The 27,736-nt window shown below is 34.1% G+C and overlaps 1 protein-coding gene across 4 annotated transcripts in view; it reads left to right on the top strand.

The window, feature by feature from the left end:
* The window catches only part of Ctnna3 (catenin alpha 3), a 1,721,400-nt gene that overhangs the window by 1,361,840 nt on the left and 331,824 nt on the right, over window positions 1-27,736 (top strand). For all 4 annotated transcript variants that reach the window (XM_047553944.1, XM_047553945.1, XM_047553946.1 and 1 more), the window contains one exon: window positions 20,582-20,733. In XM_047553944.1, the coding sequence (XP_047409900.1) occupies window positions 20,582-20,733 (152 nt within the window). The remainder of the gene's footprint in view (window positions 1-20,581; window positions 20,734-27,736) is intronic.

Below are 27,736 nucleotides of genomic sequence, written 5' to 3'. Positions count from 1 at the left end.
GAAACTCTAGTAAAAGGGGAGGCAGTTTAGAAGACTTCATAGTCATTTTAACATGGTGATTGATCTGAAAATGAAATTCCTTTATGGTTATAATCAATCTGAGTAACATCTGAGAAAATACAATAGAAAACATATTTTACCTTTATCCCCTGAAGGTTGTGCCATATCTTGACAGGGCAATTTAATTGACGTGCTTCTTCCTAAAAAACTTTTAAAATATTTTAAAATAGAGAAATAATTACCTTTTCATGTAAACTCAATAAGTGCTTAGTGAATTTTGACCTTATCTCTGTCCAGAATCATATATATTTATTCAATTTGAGTTGACATACAAAAGAAAAGAAAAGAAAAAAATCATTGTTGATTTTTATTGTGGTGAATCTTTTAACATGATATTGCATATCAAATTGCTAACTATAAAATTGCATATACTTCCCCTGCATTAGAAATACTTTAAAGAAACAACTGAAACTACAAAATGCTGCCACCTTCAAAATGTTTTATATTGAAGTTAAGTGACAGGGATAATTTTAATAAGAATGTATTATGCTCCATATTACTGCTTCTTAAAATGACTGGAACTTTTGGCAAGACACAACTTGGGACAATTATCTTGTCCTTTGTGTTCAGAGATGATGTTCTGACAGGTTATTTCCTGAGCAATAACTGAGATATGTGACCTGCTGTCCTTGCCAGGAGAGAGTCTATTTTATAGTTGACAGCAGCAGTCACTGAGGAGAGAGCTTGACATTTGTGGCCTTGTAGCCTTTGGGTCAGCTGAGTCTGTTTTTGATTCCTCTGGCTGGTAGAGTACCCTGCCTTCTGTCTTCTCTTGACATCACAGGCTGACACTGCCTTGTTGCAAATGGTCTCTCCAGGCATTCTCTTGGTCCCAGCACCCCACACATGCAATCAGCTACCATGTTCTGCAATCACGACCTTTCAATTCCAGTGCTATTTTCCCCATCCTCTCATCAGTGAAATATAAGGAACTCCATTCCGAATGCAGATGTGATCTGTTACTCATCTCTCCTTGCTGGAGGGTTGTTTCCTCTATCATTACCTTATAAAAAGATTACTAAGCCAATGACTATGCATTTCTTAATATATTCTTAGAATGCTTGAATAGGATATTGCCCTTACAAGGCATTAGATAAATGCAGTTTCATTAATGAATGATGGAAGAAAGATAAAAACTCTTAGACTGATGAGTCTCTGTTATAATGTAACAATAATAATGTAATATAAATATTTCCATCTTCTATTTGAACGATCATTTTCATTCCCACAATTCTTTCACATACAACACACAAATTTCTGTAATGTGACAGGTGTTTACCAAAACAATGAAGTCCCTCTTTTCTTAAAGGTCAGTGAAACTATCAAGAGTTCCAAACTATAGGGAAATTAGTACAACACAAAGTATATGGAATAACTTAGCATAGAATTTGGTATTCCTATTTCTGCTTCTAACTCCTCTCCGATTAATCTTTGTCCCTTTAGCTAATTCTACTTCTAGATACTTTCTCCAAAATAAATATTTTCCTTAAAGTTCTGCAATTAGTTCTAATGCCATGTGTTCAAATGGCTTCTCTATGCAAATACTTGTCATATCAATCTCCTTCTTTCTCTCTCTTTCTGTCTCTCATGTCTACTTGATATCGTGGCATGAAGATTACCTAAATTCAACATGAATAGACCCATGATCATATCTCAGTACTTTTTTTCTTTCGGTTTATTTTTATTTTGTTTATTTATTTATTTTTAAAGACTGCATTTTGATTCATTGTACACAAATGGGGTACAACTTTCATTTCTATGGTTGTGCACGATGTAGATTCATACCATTCGTGTAATCATACATGTACATAGTTATTTATTATTGATGAAAGTTGCCCCTTTCTTCTAGAAATCAGGATTAATACCTTAGTCATTCAGAATCCTTCTTTTCTTGCAATTCCTGCTTCTGATCAGTAGTTCAGTTTCGAACTTTCAGTAGCAAGTGTCCTGTCCTTTTCACTCCCAGTGCCAACACATCTTCATTCAGACCTTTATGGAGTCTTTTCTTCTAGCCTGCTCCAAGAATCTCCTAACTTGTCTTTGCTGTTTTAGCTTAACAATCTATTTTGTATACCACTTCTATATTAGCTACATAAAGTAATGGTTTCGAAACTATCGTTTTAGTATTATAGCCTTTATTCCAATGAAATGGAACCAAAGTATATAAAACAAATTAAAAAAAACAGAGTTGCTGTCTTTGAAGTGGCAATTGAATGTGGGAACTCACAGGAATGCCATCCATCCAGGCTGCTTCTTACCCTACCTCTCTTCTCTCCACCCATTGAATGTGCTTCCTGAAGCACTCTGATGGAACACATGCACACCATTGTAAAAACATCTTCTCAGAAAACTAATTATGACAAGATGATCAAGTTGTATTTCAAACGTGCTACCAGGAAATAGACTTTAGAAAAACTAAATTAAAATATATTCTCTTAATAGAAATGGTTCAAAGTGGGGAAAGGATGAGTAGATAATCATTTTTAGGTTATTTACCACTTCACCAAAACGTTGGGTTAAAAATAATCAGACTTTTAATGGGATTGTTATTTGAGATAAGTCTAACATCTTAGAAAATGTCATAATCTCATGGCAGTGTCAGAAATTGCTCTGGTTATTTTATCAGGATTGCTGATTATTTGAAAGAAAAGTAACGGATGACATGAACAAGAAGTTTTGTCCCAGATCTGGAATGATATGATTTACTTGCTCACCGTATTATAATCCTACTGAAATTTTCTAATGGCTATTACTTATCTACCATATTAAAAAAAAAAAATTCTGTGCCTTAGAGTTGAAATCACAACCTGGTATAATTTCTAACTTTTAGTCTTTTTTCATATTTTACAGCACTGATAGATATTTTAGTCTATACTCTTTCTAATTTTAACGTCCTTGAAGTTAAAATTTTTTTCTTATAGAAGTGGCTTTATTCTGCTTTGTATACTACTGGTAATAGGAAATACAAATATATAACAAATGATTAATTGGTGTTACATGATAACACAAGATTAAAACCAACATTTGTGGTCACCCAGTAGTTAGTTATGCATTTTTTTTCATCTCCAAAGAGATTGTTTGACCTTTTACAATCAGGATTTACAGGACAAACCTTCATCTTTAGAAATATTTGGGAGTCCATCTTTTACTAGTTATGCAATTCTAAGTCTTAATATTTAATAGGACAAAATCTTGGTTTGTCATCTCCAGAATGGAGATAAGTATACATATCAGTATATAAATATCTATTGAAATTTTTTTCTGTACTAAAAAAATAAAACAGATGGAGCTAACTGGACATATGAAGTCACATTTCATGTCTCAGGGTATCTCTGGGTATCTTGAGAACAATGGGCACCTAGTTATGGTGATGAGGTTTTCTGAGAAGAAACGAGCTGATAGATCTAAGATTATTAAACTTAGAAGCAACAAAATTACTTACACATATTTTGCTTCTTTAGTTTGCTAAGCAACCTTATGATAACTTAGAGAATTCTAGAGGTAGAAATAATAAAATGACATATGAGATATTTCCTGCCTGAAATGAAAGATTTTTAGAGCATTTTTGCTGACCTAGGGAATTGATATTAGCTTTGGGAATTTGGGGGTTTATCCTAATTAATCCTCTTAAATTCAGAGCTTTGTCCATCAGTAACATACCAAATGTACTGCATGTGCACCATAGAAATGAAGCCAATAACTGCAGTGGCTTTAGTGAACATGAACAGGACAGTCTGGACAAGTGATTTTTTTAGCAGGGGGAGACCCAAACCCAATGCACTGCAACTGATTCAATAATACCTCTTTTGACTTTAACTAATAGTACAGTTACAGTGCATTATTTCCAGCAGCAAATATTCATTATAAGTTCCAGTTGAAAAACCGGGCAACAAATTACTTTCTCAGTCCAACAATGCATAAAAGTAGGATTATTGAATTATTAGAACTTGATTGAAAAAGGCATATTTACTCAATAAATAATTAATGAGTACTAGTATATGCCAGAAACATATTTAGGAGGTCAAATTAGCAGGACTTAGTGATTTATTGATTTAATGTTGTGAATGGGAAGACATGAAAAAATGGAGTACATTGGGTGAAACTGATGCTACTATACTTGGGATATGTACATAATATTATATATAATATATCATACATACTAAATATATTACATATGTATGTATATATATATATATAGAGAGAGAGAGAGAGAGAAAGCTGCCTTTCTGCAACATCACACAGAGCAATAAATAATAAGTATAATAGTAAATTTCCTCTTTTAATACAATGTGGTAAGAGCATAGAAAATATTAACACAGTCTGAGTTAGTATGTGAGTAGAAAACAGGTGAGTGTTAAAAGGTTTTCTGTATATTTTCTGTTGCTATAACATAAATATGAAACTAGGTAATTTATAGAGAATATAAGTTTATTTGGACCATGGTTCTGGAGGTCATAAAGTCAAAGAGCATGGTGTAGCATCTTCCCATCTTCTGGTGTGGCCTTCTTGCTGCATCATAACATGGCAAAAGTAATCACATGGCAAGACAGCAAGCTTACTAGAAGTGGTCTCTCAGAGGCAAAGGAATGGCTCCTCTTGGAGAGCGCACACCTAGCATGCTCAAGGGCCATGGTTCGAATCCCTGGTGCCTCGGAGGAGAAAAGAATAAACTCTTTTTAGGAGCTGAAGGAAGTGGTCTCTCTTCCTTTTCTTATAGGCCCAATAATACCATCATGGAAGTTCCAATCTCTTGGTTTCATATAGTCTTAATTATCTCCAAATGCCACCAGTATATGAATTGAAGATTAAGTATCCAACAATAAACTGTTCAGGGAACATGTGGCAGGCTTTCTGAACAGTTGCTATCTGTATCGACACTTAAGAGAGAATAAATTAACATAATGGAAACTATGAGAAAAGACTACAGAGAAAATATGTAGAGATGTAAATAAGATGACACATGAAGGGAAAGTTATAAGTTGTTTTGAATGTTTGGTTCATAAAATGACAGATGTGAAGTTACTGCAGGTGGGGTGAAGAAGGACGGGCCCACTGAACAGTCAGGACAATGGTGAACACTAATGGTTAGAACAAATACTGTGGTAGTAATAGGAAGGATGGAGTTAAGAACTATAGATAGCAGGTGAGTTAGGGAGCTATCATCTCAGTCAAGGTGAGATATGATTAAGAAGACCTGAACCCAATCAATGGTAATAGGGACTTAAAAATAATATTTTTTATTTTACTCCTGTGATGCTGGGGATTGAACCCAGGGTCTCATACATGCTAAGCAAATGTTCTAATATTGAACTACATTCCTAGTCTGAGAAAGAATCGTGATTTGAGAATTTTAAGGATGCCAAAACATCCAAATTTGATGACAGAAAAGGGAATAGAACTAGAGGGAACATTTCAGGGAAGACTCCCATCCATCATGTTTATGTGCTTGAGTGGACTATAGTTATATATTCCAAGATATGAAATATCAGTATCATGGTAAACTTGGTAAAGGCAAGTAATAACTTCAGTTTTTGTATATGTGAAATGGAAAGATACATACAGTTTATTCAGTTTGGAAAATTGTTTGAGGTTGTGAGTGTGTGTGAGAGTAGGAGAAAAAATAAAGAGTACAATGTAGTAACTTGGGAGTTCTATTTGTGTAGACTGTAGAAAGATATTACAAAAAAGAAGGGAATATCTAATTCCAATGTTTCATTTTTATCAGCAGCATAGGTAGCAATCAGCATTTCAGTTATCACAAAGAACAATGTATTCTGAGATAAACAATAGGAAATAGTCTTGCTCTTAAGAAACAGAATCAAGACAAAAGTAGTCATATGGGATGAAATAGGTATATTTAGAGAAAATGTATTTTTAACAGAAAGCATGTGCAATTACCTATTCACTGGTATGGAAAGGGGCAGTGCCCCGTTAGGATCTAGTGCTTGATCTCATTTCCAAACTTCTGATATTTTATACCTTCAGTTTTAATTTAGATGTTTATTTTCTGAAGACTAATAGTATTTGAAATGTAGCCATCTTAGAGGGTATCCTTGTTATTCAGTTAATATCACAAGCCATGAAAGCATCATTTGAGTTTTAAGACACTCATGTGAAAAAGAGCCCTTTATTATTAATAGGAACTTAGTTTGTGCAACCTATTGAGTAGTAAATATATCACTATAACTTTTGCTGTTTTTCTCCTAACATTTGAATTTAAAATATATCTGTGTTGTAATGTATTTCCTTTTTGAGTTACATTTGATTTTAGGTACTTTTGTTAAGTTCCTGCTTAATTTAAAGGAAAAAAACTTCCCTTAGATATACCATTAAAACAAACCCGGACTAAAACACATCCATCAGTATGAAGGATAGTGAAGAGAACACAGAACTATATGTAAGAACTAGCTCCATCAATAATCATCTATGTGTATAGGCAGTCACCAAAGTCACTTTTCTCATCTTTAAAGTGGGTTTATTTTAGGATTGAATTTAATTAGCTGTGCTCTTTTCAACTATTAGTAACAGAAAAGAAGACTCACAGGTTTATTTTACAAATAAGTCCAGAAATTGTGTTTCTTCAGTTTAATCTAGCAGTCCATCAACACTAACAAGAATACATATACTTTCTATGTAATAGATTATCTCTTTGCTGCAAGGTTGCCACAGCAATTGTAGGAGTCAACCAGCATCAAATATCCAGAGGGAAAAGGAACCCCCTTCTCCACTGTTTCACTTTGAGCAAAACGTAGGTCCAGGAACCTTCCCCAACATATTTCCCTAATTGTCATTGGCAGGAATAGGTGTCAAGGTCCCACTAAACTGATCACCAAGAGAAATGATGACATTAATAATTAGGATTTACCTTTGAACCTCATCTTCCTACAGTTTGTATACCTGAAAACATTCATGGTTTTCTAAGCAATGATGTTCTTAATGAGTTTTGGGGAATTAATCAGTTTTATCTCCTATAACTAATGTTTAAAGTGTGATTCCTGGTCCAATAGCAATCTCATCATTTGAGAACTTTGTTCAAATTCAAATTCTTCTGCCCTACTTCAGATCTATTGAACCACGAACTCTGTGAGTGGGGCCAAGCCATCTGTGTTTTAATGGGCTTTCCTGGTGATTCTGATGCACTGTAAAGTTTGAAAACCACTGTGTTAAAATAAAATTTATTGAGGAAAGAGTTTACTATTTGGTCAGGGCTTCAACACTGCAAAACTCTGGAGGAAACATAATGCATATAAAATGCAATGACAGTGCAACAAGGGAAGTAACCTCCAACCAGAAAATGTGATGACAAGTCTGAATGTTTTACCACCACACATTACTGCTTTCACATAGGTAAAGCACTAACAATGTTACTGATTCTTACAAGGTAATACATGTGTGTATGCTTGGAACCCAGAATTATTGCATAATGTGGTAGTTACTTTTAGATAGATAAATATATTTTTAATCTAGATCCAAGGCTTCCTGAAGCAAAATTACTAGTTATTTTCATTTTCATAAGAAAATATTCATTTGTTCTATCAATACTGTTATCTAAAACATAAGGAAATTCTTTAGCCTGATAACCACATATCATCATCTTTCAAGACACAATTCACTATTAACATCAATTTATATTAATTTTTGATTTCTGTCAAAAGCCTTGTTGAAATAATTCATTCATTTATGCATTAGATTTTACTCTAAAATTGAAATCGTCTGTCCTATTGCTATTTCATATAGTATCCTATCATATCAAATAGGTACAAACCAAGACTCTAGTACTTTAACTCTTTGAAGATGATAACGCTGGTATTTTATGAAATAAATAATATGCTGTAGTTTCAGTCAGGAATGTTCCTCAAAGACCTGTTTGTTAAAGACTTAATCCTCATGTTGGGGCTATTAGAAAGTTTTTGGAACCTTAAATGGGTGAGGCCTAGTAAGAGGATAACAGGTCACTGGGGGAATGCTCTTGAAGGGGCTATTGGGACCCCAGCCCCTTCTAGTCTCTTCTTTCTGACTGCCATGAAGTAAGCCACTTTCTGTATCTTGCATTCCCTGATGTAACACAGTGCCTTGTCATAGGCCTAAAGTGATAGGTACAAGTAACTGTGGACTGATACTTCCAAAACTGTGAGTCAAAATAAAGCTTTTTCTTTTTAAGTTGATTTTCTTAGGTATTTTTTGTAGTAATAGAAAGCCAATAAACACATAGTCTATGAAGAATGCCTTTGCATCTTCTTTAACAGTACTTATAAAGACTACTGTTCATCTTCTTCTTTAATAACCAATGATAGCAATTTATAAGTGGTCCAGTCATTCTTATTAACAAAGTACTGAGGAAAGTCTTTTCAATTTACTTGTAATGAATATTTCTAAGTTCTCAGCTTCCTTTTAGGAGTTAAGAACCAGGCAACTCATTACTTCATTTTTGCCTAGGATGCAACAAATCAGTTTTATTGTTAATTGCTCTCCCTTAACTTTAGGGCGTTTTATGCAGTTATGCTTCTGATTCCATTTTGATTACATGGTCCTTATCTATTGGCTTGTTCGAAGAGTTTAAAAAGCTTTTCTTTTTTTTTTTTTTTTTTTTTTTTTTTTTTTGGTACCAGGGATTGAACTCAGGGTATTTAACCCCTGAGCCACATCCCCAGCCCATTTTTATTTTAAGACAAACTCTTGCTAAGTCACTCAGGACCTCACTAAGTTGCTGAGGCTGGATTTGAACTTTTGATTCTCCTGCCTCAGCCTCTAGAGCCTCTGGGATTACAGACATGCACCACTACACCCAACCTTTGTCTCTTAAAAAATTTCTTGAATTGTTTTTGAAAAGCAAGAAAGTTATAAAAATTAGTTTTCTTTTCCTACTTATTCACACATCATTATATGCTTGGATATATTATATGCTTGGATAGGGGATTCTATCCACCTATCTTTTTCTCCCACCGTCCTCACTTCCTTTCATTCACCCAGGTAACCATATCCCCATCTTCCTTTCTTTCCATTTTTTTTTTGTTGTTGTTGTTAAAATTTCTTCTGGCTAATAATCAAATAAAGTCAGAGAACATGGATTAAAAGCATGTATAGTTACGAATAGACATATGGATCCAGAGAATGTCTGTGCTAGAATACAGAAATAATCCTGTTTCTTTTTTTTTGCCAAAGAGAAGGTTAGTGCCTTTTCTTTCTCTTTTTTTCCCTCTGACCAGTTTACATTGACTCAAAAATTTGGGAGATTTCTGTAACCATTTAAAAATATTACAGAATAGATATAAATTAATTTTCTTTAGTAGATTTGCTTAAAATTTTTGTCAATCAACATGTAGAAGTTTAGTTTTACTAAGAAAGAAAAATTAGGATGTGAGTACTTATCTAAAAAGTCACTTCAATTGCCATAAATAGTAAGCTTCCATACTACATTTAAAATATGAGGATTTTCTAAATAAATACAATTTTCTCATACTAGACAAAGGTGCCAAAAATATGCAATGGAGAAAAGATAGCCTCTTCAACAAATGGTGCTAGGAAAACTGGAAATCCATATGCAATAGAATGAAACTAAACCCCTATCTCTCACCCTGCACAAAACTCAACTCAAAACGGATCAAGGACCTCGGAATCAGACCAGAGACCCTGCATCTTATAGAAGAAAAAGTAGGTCCAAACCTTCAACTTGTTGGCTTAGGATCAGACTTCCTTAACAGGACTCCCATAGCACAAGAAATAAAAGCAAGAATCAACAACTGGGATAGATTCAAATTAAATAGCTTTCTCTCAGCAAAGGAAGCAATCAACAATGCAAAGAGGGAGCCTACAGAGTGGGAGAAAATCTTTGCCACTCATACTTCAGATAGAGCACTAATCTCCAGAATATATAAAGAACTCGAAAAACTCTACACCAAGAATACAAATAACCCAATCAACAAATGGGCTAAGGATATGAACAGACACTTCACAGAAGAAGATCTACAAGCAATCAACAGATACATTAAAAAAATGTTCAACATCTTTAGTAATAAGAGAAATGCAAATCAAAACTACCCTTAGATTCCACCCCAATTAGAATGGTGATTATCAAGAATACAAGCAACAATAGGTGTTGGCGAGGATGTGGAGAAAAAGGTACACTCATACATTGCTGGTGGGGCTGCAAATTAGTGCAGCTACTCTGGAAAGCAGTGTGGAGACTCCTTAGAAAACTTTGTTTGGAACCACCATTTGACCCAGGTATCCCACTCCTTGGCCTATATCCAAAGGACTTAAAATCAGCATACTACAGAGATACAGTCACAACAAAGTTCATAGCCGCTCAATTCACCATAGCCAGATTGTGGAACCAACCTAGATGCCCTTCAATTGATGAATGGATAAAGAAACTGTGATATATATATATATATATATACATATATATATATATATATACACACACAATGGAAAATTACTCAGTTATAAAGAATAATAAAATTATGGCATTTGCAGGCAAATGGATGAAATTGGAGAATATGCTGAGATAAGCCAATCTCAAAAAACCAAAGGACGAATGATCTTGCTGATAAGCAGATGATGACACATAATGGGGGTAGGAGGGGGGCAAGAATGGAGGAAGGAGGGACTGTATAGAGGGAAAAGAGGGGTGGGAGGGGTGGGGGGAAGAAAAAAAAAAACAGAATGAATCAAAAACTCTTATCCTAGGTAAATGTATGATTACACAAATGGTATGCCTTTACTTCATGTACAAACAGAGAAACAAGATGTATCTTATTTGTTTACAATATAAAATGAATTTAAAAAATGAGGGGTTTTTCATTTTTTCGACAAATATTAGTAAAAGGAATGATTCAGTACACCAGAATGTCACTAAAGGAGTTCATAAGCAATTTCTATTCAACATTCTAGAAAAGTATCTATTGCATGAATTAAACATAGTTATATATTGAAACATATTAATTTGGGTTCCCTGAAGTATGAAGATATTGATTGTAATAGTAGAAAGATTGAAGATAAATGAATGTCAAATACAAAGTAAAATGAACTTGTTTTTTAAAAAAATTCATCTGGTGCCCCTACATATAGGAAGTTATTATGAACCACGGGGAATTCAGCCAATTTAGGAAAAGTAAAATCATAATCTTTTACTGTAATATTATAACTCATTAAAAATAATTTAAAGTTCTATTAGAATAAGAATTATTAGTTGGAATTGCAATTTGAGATAATCTTATTATATATTGCAATTAGTATAATTTCAGCCAATCTATAATCTCATAACCTTCAAATGATTAATATAATTAATGCAGAAAAGGTATTATTTATAACATTTTAAAGCCAAAACTATATTTCTTGTCTAGGAAGTCATCTGTGTTTATAATAAGGTGAATATGTCATGACCAACAAAGCTGATAATATTATCAGTAGACAGACTCTGCTATCCAATTTTTCTATAGGCCATGATATTTTTAGGTGCCAAAGAGAGATTTTCAAGTGTTTATAACTCATGTTAGTGAAATGTACACAAGAAAATTTACAAAAATGATATCCTTATCACTCAGCATCTAAATCATTGTCCCACAAAGGACAGATGATCAAATATTTTCTTTGAAAAAATTTGAAAGAGTCATGTCCAATATAATTGTTTTTGATGATGGATCTGAGCTATGTATACACTGACCAATATGGTAGCCACATGTGGTGGGTGGATTAGAATGATGGAGGAGGTGAAATTTTTAGTTATATTTAATTTTTAGTAATTTAAATATTATTAAACAGTAGTACACTAAGATGTTTGTAACAGCACTATACATAACAGTCCAATACTATAATTTTTCCAAATGCCCATTAGCTATAGAATTGAAAAATAAATTGCATTATAGTTGTACAATGTCATAGTATGCAGCAATGAGAATGAAAAATGTAATAGTACACACAACAATGTGAGAAAAATCACATAAGTTTATGTTGAGTCAAACAAGACATGAGAGAATATACATTATGATTCAAGTCATATCTACCAGAATAGGCTAAATTATTGTCTTATTGATGATACAGGTCTCTTGATCCCTATCTCTCACTCTGCACAAAAGTCAAATCAAAATGGATCAAAGACTTAGGAATTAGACCAGAAACCTTGCAAGTGCTAGAAGAAAACATAGGGTCAATGTTCCATCATTTTGGCACTGGCACCGACTTCCTAAACAAGCAAGACCCTTTAAACTCAAGAAAAACTAAGAATCAATAAGTGGGATGCCATCAAATTAAAGTTTCTACACAGCAAAGGAAATAAGAGCATGAAGAGAGAACCTAGAGAATGAGAGAAAATCTTTGCCAGTTGCTTTTCTGACAGGGGATTAATATGCAGAATATATAAAGAACTCAAAAAATCTTAACACCAGAATAACAAATAACCCAATCAATAAATGGGCAAAAGAAGTAAATAGACTTTTCTCAAAATAAGAAACACAAATGGCCAATGAATACATGAAAAAATGTTCAACATCTCTAGGAATCAAGGAAATGCAAATCAAAATGATTTCATCTAACTTCAGTTAGAATGGTAATTATAAAGAACACAAACAATAATAAATTCTGGTGAGGCCATAAGGGAAAAAATTATACATTGCTGGTGGGATCACAGTGTAGTAAAACCACTCTGGAAAGCAGTATGGAGATTCCTCAAAAAACTAGAAATGGAACAACCTATTTATGTACAACCCAGTTGGATAGATACTCCTTGGTATCTATCCAAAAGAACTAAAACCAGCATACTATAGCAATACAGCCACCTCAATGTTTATAGCAGCACAATTCACAATAGCCAAATTATGGAATCAACCCAAAGGTCCATCAATAGATTAATTGATTATGAAATTGTAGTGTGTATACATAACGGAGTTTTACTCAGCCATAAAGAAGAGTAAAATTTGCTGGTAAATAGATGGAAATGGAGAGCATCATGATATGTGAACTAAGCCAGTTTCAGAAAATCAAGGATTGAATGTTTTCTGTTACATGTGGAAGCTAGGGCAAGATAAAGGAAAGAAGGGGTGGAGGATCAAATATCTTAAAGATATAGGGAGGATCAGTAGGTTAGAAGGAGATTGAGCAGGAGAAGCAATATGGTAAAGGGGAGGAAATGCATAATGAATTTTTTAAAGTTATGATAAGCGCATATATAGATATTCCACAAGGAATTTTACCTTTATGTATAAGTAGAAATAACCAATCAAAAATAAACAAATAGGGCTGGGGAGATAGCTCAGCTGGTAGAGTGCTTGCCCTGAGTTCGATCCCCAGTACCACAAAATAAATAAATAAATAAACAAATAAATAAATAAATAAACAAACAAGCAAATGAGCAAAAGGAAGATCAGTAGAGAAAGGAGAATAGGAGCAGGGAGGAGAGGAAGAGAGGAGGATGTGAACTGATATCAAATTCCATAAATGTATGAATTTGTCAAGATGAACCTAACTACTATGTAAAACTATAATGCTTAAAGAAGTAAGTTACAGGTCTCTCAGCATAGTAATTATTACTTGCTAAACAAATTATATCAGAACTTAGAAGCTTAAAAGAACAGTTATTTTCATTTTTTTTTTCTGAAAATCAGAAATACAGGAGCAGCTTGAGTGGTTCTGGCTTAGGATTTCTCATGATATTGTAGTCAGGATATCATCTCCGGCTGCAGTAGTCTAAAGGTGTGAGTGGAGCAAGGGATCTACTTCCAGGTTCATTCACTCGGCTGTTGACCTGTGTTCTCATCCTAGCTAATTGTTGACTGGCCACCACATTTCCTTATCATATGAGGCTCTCCATAGTTTACAACATAACAGCTGAAGTTCCTAGAGCAAGTAATATGCAAGAGAGAGAGACCAAGATGGATTCTGCAATGTTGGTCGGTTTAAACAAGAAGTAGCACACCTAACTTCTGTTATATTCAGTCAGCTATACAGATCTAATACACTGTGGGCTAGGATACTCAGAGACTTGATATCAGGAGGCTGGGATCATTGGGGGCCATTTTGAGGGCTATCACACCTAGTCAGAGTTTAATTAATGGATTTTGAGATGTTTCATGATATAGCAGTTGGTACTTATAATTTAAATATTTGCAAATTCTTACTAAAAATATAAAAAGTAAGCATTTTTAAAATAAAGAGTCAAATTATTGACTCCACTAAAACAAAGCCTGTAATCCCAGCAGCTTGGGAGGCTGAGATAGGATGATCACGAGTTCAAAGCCAGCCTCAGCAATGGCAAGGTGCTAAGCAACTCAGTGAGACCCTGTCTCTAAATAAAATACGAAATAGGGCTGGGGATATGGCTCAGTGTTTGAGTGCCCCTGAGTTCAATTCCCAATATCTTCCCAAAAACCCTAGAAACAAAGAACAAAGAGGTATATCAGAGAACAAAGGTCAACATATTATTTGGCACAGGACCAACTTTAAATATTTAAGTATTCACATTCATTTACATTTTTGTGATGTGAACAAGTAGGAAAATGATCTGAGAAAAAGTGTGAGTTAAATTTTTATCTCAGGTTACAAAGTCATTAGATAAACTTCTAAAATATTTAAATCAAGAAATATGACTTATTAATATTAACATATGGTTTAAAGATCAAGCTCCAGGGAAAGAAGTTTCTAAGTCACTGGACAGATCCGAAGGTGGACACTCAAGCTAATTAAGTGTTCAGACTTTCATATGTAGAAAAATATCTCTGCCAGAAGGGGAAAAATATATATATATATAGTATCAGCTTCAGGAAGCTATGGATCTTAAAATTCTTTCTCTTTTTTATTTTATTTCTCTCATTTTAGAGATATTCCAGATGCTTGAAAGGTACAGGCAGGAAATAATAGAAAGGTCAGAAGTGCTGCTCTTGTTAACCGTGTGATGTGTCATAAATGATCAGAGTGAGTCAGTCCTTTATGACACATCATTTGAAAAGTGATGAGATCCTCCCCATGGAGTTTTATGATCTATAATCTGTGAGGTACCAAACACATTTCTGTTATACAACATTAGTTCTCTAAATATTAAATAAATATGAACCACAATAATAAGTGTTCAATACAGGGAAAAATGAAGGGTATGAAGTATTTATAGAAGTCATTCATATGCTTAATTGTAGTTTTCACTATTATTAATTCATTCCCAGTTGCTTAACATAATATAAAGAAATGATGACTTAGCATTATGTGAACTTTCAAAGGCGAATTTCTCTATCATTAGTAATTTTCAAAGATAATAACATAATTAGAAATATTTTAATCTGTTTTATTAATGATAGAAAACATAACTTGGTGACATCATTTCAGATCATTACCTGTAATGAGTCTGAATTCTTTACTGACCTATTTAATTTGATAATTATATACCCTCATCTACTTTCAAATGCACATAATAAATTTAGCAAGGATTATGAAGGGATAAAATATTCTTGGGTTAGTACTAGAGAGAGGCTCAAGGCTTAGGAGAATTTGCCTCTATAGGTCTGTTAACCTCATTGTCAGAAAATTAACATTAATTTCCCCAGGAGCACTGCAATTCAGAAGCCCCAAGGATTTCACTTATTAAAAGGAGGCAGTGCAGCTTTAGGGTTCAGAGAGCATGCTTTTTAGTCTCAATTACCTGCCCTTCACTTATTAGTTATGTGACCTCAGTTTCCTCATCGGTTAAATCAGTATAGTAATAGTTCCTGCCTCACAGGGCTGCTGTAAGTATTAAATTAGACATGCATATTAAATGCTTAGCACAGCGCTGATTTGATGTAATGAATGCTACCTATCATTGTGTATATTCTGAATAAAGGTAATTGAGAAGGTATAGACTTCAGGAATTCTGAACTGGTTTAGAATTTGTCATATCAATAGACAAGATCCTTTTTTTGACTCAGATATATTGTCCCAAAGGCCACCTTTATTTCATAAATCTATCCTTCAAAGTTCAAAACGGTTTATCCTACCTAGCATTTCAATTGGTTAGAATGAATTTGTTTAATATATACTCCTTTTTAAGCAATGATTGTAAAGCATGACTGTATATTATGTGCAAACCTTATTTTTTTGAAACCTGAGTAGATTATGGATTGAAGACAGCTTTGTCAATTTGTTAAAACTTCTAAATTATCATTAACTGGCTACTTCATTATATTCACTTTGTGTTTTCTTGAAAGCATTAAAAAAATTCACTCCTAGTTTGATCCATGCAACCATATGTCCACAGTGTAAGTAAAGCATACTAGCAGCTGATGTTTAAGCTAATGAAATGAGAAATGTATTACATATCAGCTTCGAATAGTTCATTTATGTAGTTAGAGTAAAAAAAGTTGTATTTTCCATCTGTACTTCAGAATTAAACATTTGCTTGTGAAAGATTTTATTTTAATTGGAACTAATATTAACTTATTAATAAAAGGACCCTAGAGGAGTTAAAATGAAATCATTTTGCAATAATTAAAATGTTTTGTTCTGTTTTCCTTAATATATCCTAAGTTTTTCTCACCTTATCTCATGCAGTGAAATCTAGATGTTTACATGACTTTATGTTTTTATTATTTCTTTTCTTTGGCCAAAATTGCCATGGGAAGAAGATGGGAGCAGTTTTGCTCCTGTGGAAATGAGTTTTCTCAAGGTATTGATAGAATTTTTTTGTTGCACACTTGTTGGGATATGAGAAAAATACTTTTTGTAAGGATGATTACAAATAAAGTTTTGCAAACAACAGGCCATGACAGTGGTTGATACCGCATCTCTTTGTGCTAAACTATGTGTTTAGAGTTAATAAAGGATGTCAAAGAAAGTGGTGGTTTTGGTGGGTGATTTGCTGTTCATGCCAGAACTTGGCTGGACATAGCTCCTTAAGAGTTCTCTTTTCTCTCAGCACAACCACAAGTAAAAATTAACTCATATAATATGTTTGGTTGTTTCTGTAAACCTGAATACATATACTTTTGAAGCTTCCCTACATGAGAAAAATGTAACTCAATGAAATGCAAGTTAAACATAAGCTACACTTTTTTTTTTTTCTGGCTGTTAGATATTCTATTCATTCCTTTAATTATATTCCCTTAATGCACTCAGTTATTTACTACAAGCTTAGTTAGGTATATCAGATATAAACATGTAAATTTAAGGAACTATTTAAAATGTGTCATGACTCAATCATGAAATAATTTAGTGAGTGTTTCGTGGCAAATATTATTGTATTTAATGCTAAGAATGGGTTCCATTGATAAATTGATACATAAAACAAGTCTGAAGAATGAGCAGAATTTAGGCAGGGGATGGACGATGGTGTGGACTTGAAAAGATGATGATGCTAGAGGAAGTGGGACTAAAAATTGGCAATGGATTTAGGACATTATTGTGGTAGAGAGGATTGCATTTAGTGGGCATCTGGATATAGGAGGGAAAGCAGAGCAGGAGGAGATCAAAGAAAACACTGGGTCTTTTTCATGAGCAGACTGGGCATAAAAATAGAGCAATGCTATGTTTGAATATGGTTTCTTCCCTGTAAAACTCATGTTGAAATGCAATTCCCATAATGAGTTATTAAGAGATAGGACCAAATGGAATTTTAAAGAGTCAATTCAAGGTTCTGTCCTTATGAGTATGTTAGTCCATTAAACTGCTCACTAGTGGATTAGTGAGCTCATATGTTATCTTGAGAGTGGGTCTGCTGTGAAGCCACTTGGACCAGGTGTCTCACATGGTCCCCGTCTCTCACATTCTCTGGCATGTGTCACTTCAGGGATTGCCACCAAGGAAACCATCACTACATGTGGTCTCTTGATCTCAGACCAAAACCACGAGCTTCTTTTCTTTTAACTCATCCACTGTATAGTATTGTGTTATTAACAATAGTAAATGGGTTAAGATAAACATAGTAGGAGAAAACTAGGTTTTCTGTGTAGAAAATAACACATTTAGATTTATATGGGATGGGTTTGAGGTGTTATAAAAAATTCAGACAGAATTTTGCAATGGAAAGTTGCAGTGGCTCTTCTGGCATTCAAAGAACAGGTCTGGATTAGAGAGTCTTTGGAAATCATATCCATGTAGCTGAGAGCTGTGGTTTGGGACTCTTTATTCTCAGAAAAATGATGTGAGTTTTCTTCCTCCCTGGATCTGTTATCTTGTTCATTGAAAGTAAGAGTGATTTGATGGAATCGTACTATACTATAGTATTAGCCAATATATGTTTCTGTGATAATAGCCCTATTTCTACCCCTCAAAATGGAAGTTTATACATGGATCAACTAAACATTTAAAATGGGCTGAGTGTAACTGAGGAACTGAATTTTAAATTTCATTTAAAGTTTGCAAATTTAATTTTTAATAGACACATCTAGTTAGATGTTACTTTTTATTGGGCAGTGTGCCTAGGGAAAGGACAGAAGAAGGAAGTACAGTGGATAATACTAGCAGGTACAGTGACTAAGAAATAAGGTGTAGATGATACATTTACTAAGTGGAGGAAATAGGGGCCTAGACAATGTGAGTACTCATATATGCCACTAATATTTCCCCATATCACGAACATGGCAGGTAGGATTGCAAGAGATAGTATGATACAGAAAGAGATTTGAATATAGGAAAAAACAATATTTATCTATATTGGTATACTGGTTAAAATTTTTTTATTTTCCAGGTTTAGAATCATTGTTCTAAAAATTAGTTTTCAATCCTACATCTTCACATGTCAGAGGTTTCCTTGATATAACATAGTAATTAAGGGTTTAAACTCTGAATTTTAGCAGTCTGAGTTCAAATCTCTCTTCTGCTACATAGTAGCAAAATGAATCAGGGAAGATTCTTGATTTCATGGGGTTTTCAAGAAGGCAGAATAGAGGCAGGTTGCTTTCCTGGCTGCTTGGTGTTGTGAAACCAAGAAAGACAGCAAACAGGAAGCTTCTCCACAAGGTGGATGAACTAATAAAGGGGAGTGGGGACTTAACTTCACAGCCAAAGAAACAATCAATAATGTTAAGAGAGAGCCTACCGCATGGGAGAAAATCTTTGCTACCTGCATCTCAGATAGGATGTATAAAGAACTAAAAAACTTAACACCAAAAAAAAAAAATGACCTAATCAATAAAAGGGCTAAGGAACTGAACAGATACTTCACAGAAGAAGAAATACAGTTAATCGACAAGCATATGAAAAAAATGTTAACCTCTCTAGCAATTAGAGAAATGCAAATTAAAATTACACTGAGATTCTAAAATTACCCTGAGACTCCAGTCAGAACAGCAATTATCAAGAATGCAAGCAACAAGGCAAGGATGTGGGGAAAAAAGGTACATTCATATGCTGTTGGTGGGCCTGGAAGTTGATACAACCACTCTGGAAAGCAGTATGAAGTTTCCTCAGAAAACTTGGAATGGAACCACCATTTGACCCAGTTATCCCACTCCTCGGTTTATCCCCAAGGAATTAAAATCAGCGTACTACAGTGATGTAGGCACATCAATAAGGTGGGGGTCTAGGGAAGAATAGCGGTACTCTGGATTAGACAGATGGGACTGAAGGGAGGGAAGAAAGGGGTATGGGAGTAGGAAGGATAGTAGAATAAAGGGGACATGATAACCCTGTGTGCATATATGATTACATGACCAGTGCAACTCTATATCATGTGCAAACAGAAGAATGAGAAGTTATACTCTATTTAGGTATGGTGTGCCAAAATGCATTCTTCTGACAGGTGTAACTCATTAGAACAAATAAAAAATAGTAAAAAAAGATTCTTGATTTCTCTATATCATTCTTAGTTGTTAAACTATTAACCTTACACTTATAATGGGGTTATTTTACGATTTAAACCAGGTTGAAGGTTTAGAAAAGTACCCTACATCTAATGAGAGATTAATAAATGTTATTGTTTTTAAACTTGGAAATATTTTTTTATTGGATACTTATTTGGAAACTTTACTTTTTTTAAAAAAAGAGACCAATCCACATATTGGTTTTGCTGATAACGTTGGTACCTATACTGAATGTTGTGCCGTTTTAGAAATAGTTTGCCTATGACATTACCAATCTCTTTCAATAATATTTTGATTATATGGAAAACATCTTACCAAAAGAATATTAACAGTGTCTTTATTGCTTTTATGACAGAATTAGTACCTATAAAGTTTCTTCTGTTTAGAAATTAAGATTATTTCTTTAAATATCTTTATGTTTACATTTCTGTTTTTCATACCAATTTCTTTTTGTAACTGCTTGAGATTTAAATTGAATAGGATAATTGAATACGTAGTCTCAGTCTTGGTGAAAAACAAAAATGACATGAAAGGGATAGATAATTTTAAAATATTTCTACAAATATGTGTTTCATTGTCTTTGATACCTTGTACTTTTCAGAGATCCAAGAAAATCCTGCCAAAATGTTTTTTATCTCTATATTTAAAAATTATTAAGTGTCAGTTAATAAACTAACTTGTTTAAAAATACAACCCTACATTCCTAGAAATTATAGAAACCTATAATTACAAAGACAATCTTCTCTTATTTATTTTAATAGTAATTCCTGAGTTTGTAACACAAGTGAATGTCGCCTTGGAAGCCTTAAACAAGAACTCCCTGAATGTGTTTGATGATAATCAATTTGTGGATATCTCAAAGAAGATCTATGATACAATTCATGACATCAGATGTTCTGTCATGATGATTCGGGTAAGTTGGCTTTACTTTCCTTGAATTATTTCCCATTCTTCACCATCTGGAATGCTTGAATGGTTGCAAGAAATATCTTATTCTATTCTCTAATGTCAATGCTGAAATCCATTAGAACCTCAGAAATTTGTATGTATCCCCAAAGTCAGATCTACTGTCACAAACTACAATTTTACTTATGTATTTGGTTATAACTTATGTAAATGAGCATATTAGCTGCAGCATGTGCAGAAATGATAAGATGCATCGTCTACAAGTGTCTCATGGCATGCTCAGGAGGCAAAGAGAAAAATATCAAGTAATTTGCTTTCTGTTCTCTAACAAATGGCAAGTATCTTTCCTATTACTACACTGGAATTGACAAGGAAGTATGTTTAAACAGTGTATTTCTATAGCCAAATCTTCTCTTCCTATATCACAGAATCAGAGTGTTCTGTAAGAAATCTTACCTGGAGCCACCAGGACTCTTCAACTTTCCCAATCTGGGAGTTGTCTATTTAAGAAAATTCATGCCACATTCCCAGGGGTGTGAATGTACACATTTACTGCAGGCACAATGTATATATACAGACCAAAATCATGTTTTTACTCAAATGTCTATGTAAATTAATTTAAGTGTTTGTAATGAAACAACATAGGACCTTAAAAAATGCATATATAAGATATTAAGTCTTACAATGGGTTCACCTGAATGCAGACCCTCAGGTAAGGATTTATGTTGTTAGTAGTGTATTTAGGAGCAAATAAGAGTGAGACTAGGATAGGAAGGAAACCAATAAGTTTTCCTTATGAATCACTACAGGTAATTTGGGCTGATCCTGCTGGTGAACTCTGGGAGATGCTGTAGTACACACCTCAGAATTATTTCACCCAAGGTGATCAAGATCTGGAGACTTATCCACTTATTCATTCTTGATTAAGTGCTATTCTCAGGGGTGGTACCTGGGTCTTATGCTCAGAACCAGACAAGTTCTTGTGGCCAAAGAAAGCAACCCTCAGGCAGGGTGGCAGGTGCTTGGAGTTAGAAAATTCAGCAGGCCTGTTGAGTGTAATTTGTAAGGATGAATAGAGTTTCATTTGAAAACTTCAGGACTTAACTACTAGTAAGACTGTAAGATGAAAGTAAAAGTGCCAAGAACATATGGGGTAATGTATCAGGTAATTTATCAATAGTAGCTGATAGACGTGAATGTCACAGTTAGGTGACACTGAGAAGTCCATACACATGGGGTCATCTATGAACCTTGTAAAGAAAAGGATTGACAATGTAGGACCTGGCAGGGCAGGTGAAAGAGTCTGCAGAACAATGGTTAAGTGTCAAGATATGGGATTTAGCACATCAGGACTTGGGAAAACCTGAAAGCAAACCAGTTATAGATATTAGAAAGAAACCCCAAATTGTTCTCTAATTTTTTTTGTTTGTTTTACAATGTTGTGAAAACTACATGTATTCAGTAGAAGTCATACTTTGAAGTTTGATCTTTTCCTTGACTAACAATATGTGATATCATACACTTATGATGTTGAGTAGCTGCACAAAGCTGCAGCTCCAGGTCAGCTACCCACTCATGAAGCTATATAGCAGGTACTCTAGGGTGTACTATGTTGCTAATCTTAATATTCAGTAGGTTAGGTACATTAAATGCAGTTTCGGCTTAGATGATATTTTGAGTTTACAGTGGGTTTATTAGGAACCATCATTAGCTGAGGAACATTGTACTGAGGATAAGTACAATGGGAGGATAAGTGAGTCAAGGAGAGAAGCACTAAAGTGTGAAGAAGACATGATCTTTAGGAAATTGTCTTACCGGGATGAAACCCTACATTTTCACTATCCCTGTGCACACATTGAGAAGATATACCATTGAAACAGTATGTAAGAATCAAGGTAGAGAATGCATATTGTCTTGCTAAAGTTGTCTAGGGATAAAAAAAAAAATGTCATAACCTCTTTTAGCTAGATGTTCCAGTATTAAAATTTTTTTTTCTTATTATCAAGATGACTTGTGTATAATGAATCAAATTATCTTGCCATGTATCTCATATACAGTGGTCCTCTGTAGGGCAGGAGAGCAATTTATTATAATTATTAATAGCCTTCGAAGGCAGTAATTTTTTCCCTGTGGTCAGTTCTTTTTCAAGATAAATACTTCCATTTCTGTTAACTTTTCTCACAGGAATAATTTAATATTTTGTGTTCTTCTCTAGTTCTTATTTAATTTTCAAAAAACTTTTCAAGTGACACAATTAAAAACTGTCCGATCAGATAAAGTAGAAGAGTTGTTCTCATGAGTCATTTCTACTGCTAGAATAACCATCTTTGTCTTGTTTGTAACCCATTTTAAACACAGGATTATTGAATTAAGGATGACTTGCTTAAATTTTATTTTTTATACTGCTATTGCCTATGAACTCTGTTTCCATTTTGGTTGTGATTGCCCTCTGTCCTAAATTCTAATTCTGTTAAGTTTCATTTTGTTTCTAAATGACTTTTCATATAATTTATCTGATTTCTTTCCAATTTGGATATTGACAGTGCCAAGTTAGCACCAATTAGGAACGAGATGTAAAATTGCATTTCCTTTATCTAGAATACTGATGAAAATAAATGATATGATATTGGCCCTTTATGTGACTGAAATCGTCAGTAGATAGTTCAGTTTAAGGGCATTTGAATTCGATGCTGCAGTAGCTGAGAACATGTCTCTAAGAACATGTTTGAAAGAATGCCTTATGAATTTTGAGATAGACATATTTTTTTTCTTTAAATAAACTGTAAGGCCAAAAAGATAAAACAGATAAAAAATGGAGTTTTACTTGAAACTATAGGGAAAAAATAGATGAGGATGGTGGGAACACAAGATTAAGAGAATAATTCTATAAAATGATCCTACTGTACTGACTCCCCACATGCTTTCTTTACCAAAAAGCAATCTGCTTGCAGCCCTAGCTGGCCTGAGGGAACAGGAAATGTCACATTCCTCAACAAATTGAGGCAGTGGGCAGAAGGCCTGGCAGTCTGTGTAGATAATGAATGATAGGGGTCCACTGGTTATCACTGGGTCCTTAAAATCAGGGATCACACTTCCCAGCTCAGTGGGTTACTAACACCTCAGGGGATCACAGCGGGGGGGGGGGGATTACCCCCTGTGTTGCTCCTTCCTGCCCTTAGGCACCTACCTGAGAATAAAGAGAAGATGGGGGTCCTGGGGTCTATAAAAGAGTGAGACACTCCCCTCCCGCTGGCACCAGCTCTGGGCCCCTTTTCTCTCTGGAGAAATCTATCTCTGTCCTCTTAAATAAAACTTGCTTTCTGTGCTTGCTTTGGCATTTCTCAGGTGTTTATAATCTTCAACACTGGGGGAATGAGGACTTGTTCCTGATTTCTAAGACAGGTCTCAAAACCCTGAAGGAGGAAAGAGTCACATCATCCCTGTCCCTACACCCTCAGATAAAGTACATATGTACTACAGTGTTGCTGTGTGTCTGAATTCTCACACTCAAACTACTGGAGGGAGAGGCCCTGCCTGTACCAACTAGTCACTAACACAGAATGTTACCTGCTGCTATTATGGTTCCGTGGAATTAATTTCAGGGTAGAGAAGTTATGCATCAAAAGACCATTCAAATCTTAGCTATATAGTTACCACTTGTATTGTTACTTTAAATGCCATTATTGATTTCTTCACTACAGAGGAAAAAAGATAAATACTACTGAATTCCTACTTTCAGTTATCACTGCACCTATAAGCTAAGGACTAAATATTGCTTCCTGAGAAGAGGAACAAAGTGAAACTGTCCATACCCCAGTGTATGAAAATTATATAAGAGTTATGCAATGGAAAAATACAAAAAAATCTCAAACTCAAAGTATGTATTTTATACGGTGGCAACTAACAATTAGAAAATATACTTTTAGAATATAATGTATCATGACATCAAAAAATTTAGTGATAAATTTAATAAAACACATACAAGATCTATATTGTGAAACTTATAAAATATTTTTAAGAAAAATTAAAGACCTAAACTGAGAGATAATTTAAGAGGTTAATCATCCCAAAATTGATTTCTAGATAAAATGTTGCGCTTCCCAAATTCTCAGAAGACCATTTATGAAAACTAATAATCTGAAATGGTTACATGGATATACACATTTGTCAAAATTCATCAATCAAATTGTACACTTAAAATGACATATAAATTTGAAAAAAAAATAAGTTGATTTTCAATTCCTGTTTGACTTGGTAGCTAATTCCTTAGCATAAAGGTAATTTTAATTAGATAAAGTCCTACCAATCTATATTAATTAGAAAATTTTGTTAGACTATTGAAAATGCTGAGACACATTACAAAATAAATACTTTTTTACTTTATTACTGTTTTTTGCCAAATATTTCTATTTTATAGGCTCTTTTCACTTTTTTCTAATTTCTTATGTTTGTTAATCATTATGTATTACTTCAGGGGTTGGTGAATTCTGGCCTAATGTGTTCCACCATTTATTTTGTATAGCCTGTGGGCCAAAAATAGTTTTAAAATTTTTAAATTGTTTAAAATATTTTTAAAAATATTACTTGACATGTGAAAATTATATGAAAATCTAATTTTAGCCTCTGTAAATAAAATTTTATTGAAATGTGGACAAGACATTGTTTTTAATCTAGGACTGTGCTACAATGGCAAGGTAGAGTAACTACAACAGAGACTACATGTCTCACAAAACCTAAAATATTTACTATCTGGCTCTTTATAGAAAATGTTTAGTGACCTTTGTTTTAGGAAGCTTGTTTTAGCCCATTTCCAAAATATTGACTGACTTCTCCAGGAATATATTCATTCACTTATAAGTTTTCTTTTGTAAACCTAATCATCCAAAATATTTGAATATAGTCCTTTTCTTCCAGTTCCTTGAGTCATGTAATCACCCAAAATGACTTCAGTTAACCCTTCCTAGTGGAAGACTAGAGTCTCAGATGTTTGTTCTCCATTCTAAGGACTTCCTTTCTTCTGACTGCTCTAATTTTCTCACACTTCCTTTTGTAGATAAAACTCTCTTTGGTTCTTTATTTCAAAAGTTTACATTCGTGCCCTGGTGCTTTGCAGATAAAATTCTTTAGTTCATTTACTCCTACCCTGCTCTGAAGGCTATAAAGAATTTTTTACATCCTTTTGGTATTTTACATCATTTGTTCAGCAAGTAAAATTAAATTTTAGAGTACCCTTTGATTATCATATATTTTAAAATACATTTTTTTAAGGCTAACGGATGGTGAAATCCACCAACTTTATTCTCTCATTTCACTTTTTAAGTTTTAATAGTAATAATTTTGTCCAAAGATTGTTTACAAATGAGTAAAACCAATATTTGCTGTATCCACCTTAGTTTACATAGGATAATCTTGGATTGTATCCCTTTTTACTCTCAAAAGTATCCAATTTGAATGATAAATTGTTATGCTCACAGTAATTTCTGGATCCCAACTGTACTGCTTGAGATCCATTGGTGCATTACCTGCACCTACAGGGCACTGTTCCATGGTGCTCAGCACTAATGACTGCAGTTCCTATAAAGCCAGTTTTTCTAACCCTAGGGAATACTTTTTCTCTGTAGAACTAACTGCTATCAAATGTTAGCTTCTTCATGCTTTACAGATTCTTTGTTGACTGTGGAGAATCTCTTCAGGCACCATTTTGAATTTAACATACAAAGACATAATACTTTTTTCATTCCTCAGTGTTAGGCAGATTTCCTAAATTCATCTTAATTGCTCTACTCTTCATTTTCACAGGAGTCTTGCCCTGGAATTCCAGTTAAAACATTTTGTCCTCTTTTGGAAGTGTGAGAGCTCCTTTATACTGTCAGAACCAGGTTGTAAAGAAACTAACTACCAAGGGACTTCCTAAGGGAACTTAATAAAAGGCCTGTGGCAAAGTAACCTTAGCTTTATATGCAAATTTCTGTCAAACTTAGTGGGAAGAGTTCTACAGTGAAGCTCTTGCTGTTTCCTCTGAAAACAAAAGAGTGCAAGGTAGGGAAAATCAGAACAGCCCGCTGTGACTGGTCAGCAAGAGCTCAAGTTTCCTGCTCAGTACACTTAATGGCTTTCTGTTGGCATACTATTTGAAGAGACTTTTGACTAAGGTAACAGAGGTAACTACAGTAAGAAGGAATATTCATTGAGGAACATGTTGGTTAAGCTACAAAAGCAACGCTAGTGATCTCAGTTACTCATGCTGTGAAAAAGATGTTCAGCTTGAAGTCTTTCTGGAAACTCTCACCAAAGGGTCAAAGCCACTGGACTGGCAAGAGTGCCTGCAGTCCAGAGAGCTTTGATGCAGACTAATCCTACTCTGAGAGAGCTCTGCACAAGCACAGTTTAGAGATTGAACTCAAAATCATCAAATCTAAGGAGCCACTCATCTCTCTTTGAAAACACCTTGTATTCAAGCAATTTGGTTGTTAGTAGTGTGAACACAAGAATAAATGAGGAAGATGCTTAGTCGTGGCTTTTTAAATTCTTTTACATTATAATTATTAGTACATATTAATCGTACAAACTAATGGGCTTCAATGTGAAATTTCCATAGAAGTATATAATGTACTTTGATCATATCCACACACCGTATTGCCCTCTCTTACCTCTACATCCTGCTTCCTCCCACTGATCTCCTTTCCCTTGGCTGATAGTCTCCCTACTAATTTCATGCTGTCTATATTTTTTTCTAGATTCAACATGAGAGAAAATATGTAATAAATACATGTCTTTTGGACACTGTGTTATGTCATTTAATATGATGACCTCCAATTCCATTAATTTTTCTGCAAATGGCATTATGTCATTCTTTTTTGTGACTGAATAATGCTCCATTGTGTACATATGAATTTTCTTACCTATTCATCAACTGACGAGCATCTAGGCTAATGCCATAACTTGGATATTGCGTACAGTGCCAGAATAAACATGTATCTTGTTTGAATGCTAACTTTGATTGCTAAAGG

Source organism: Sciurus carolinensis, chromosome 5 (genome assembly GCF_902686445.1).
Source record: "Sciurus carolinensis chromosome 5, mSciCar1.2, whole genome shotgun sequence".
Classification (NCBI taxonomy): Eukaryota; Metazoa; Chordata; class Mammalia; order Rodentia; family Sciuridae; genus Sciurus; species Sciurus carolinensis.
Note: the sequence above shows the minus strand (reverse complement) of the source record. Positions and strands in the feature narration are given on the sequence as shown.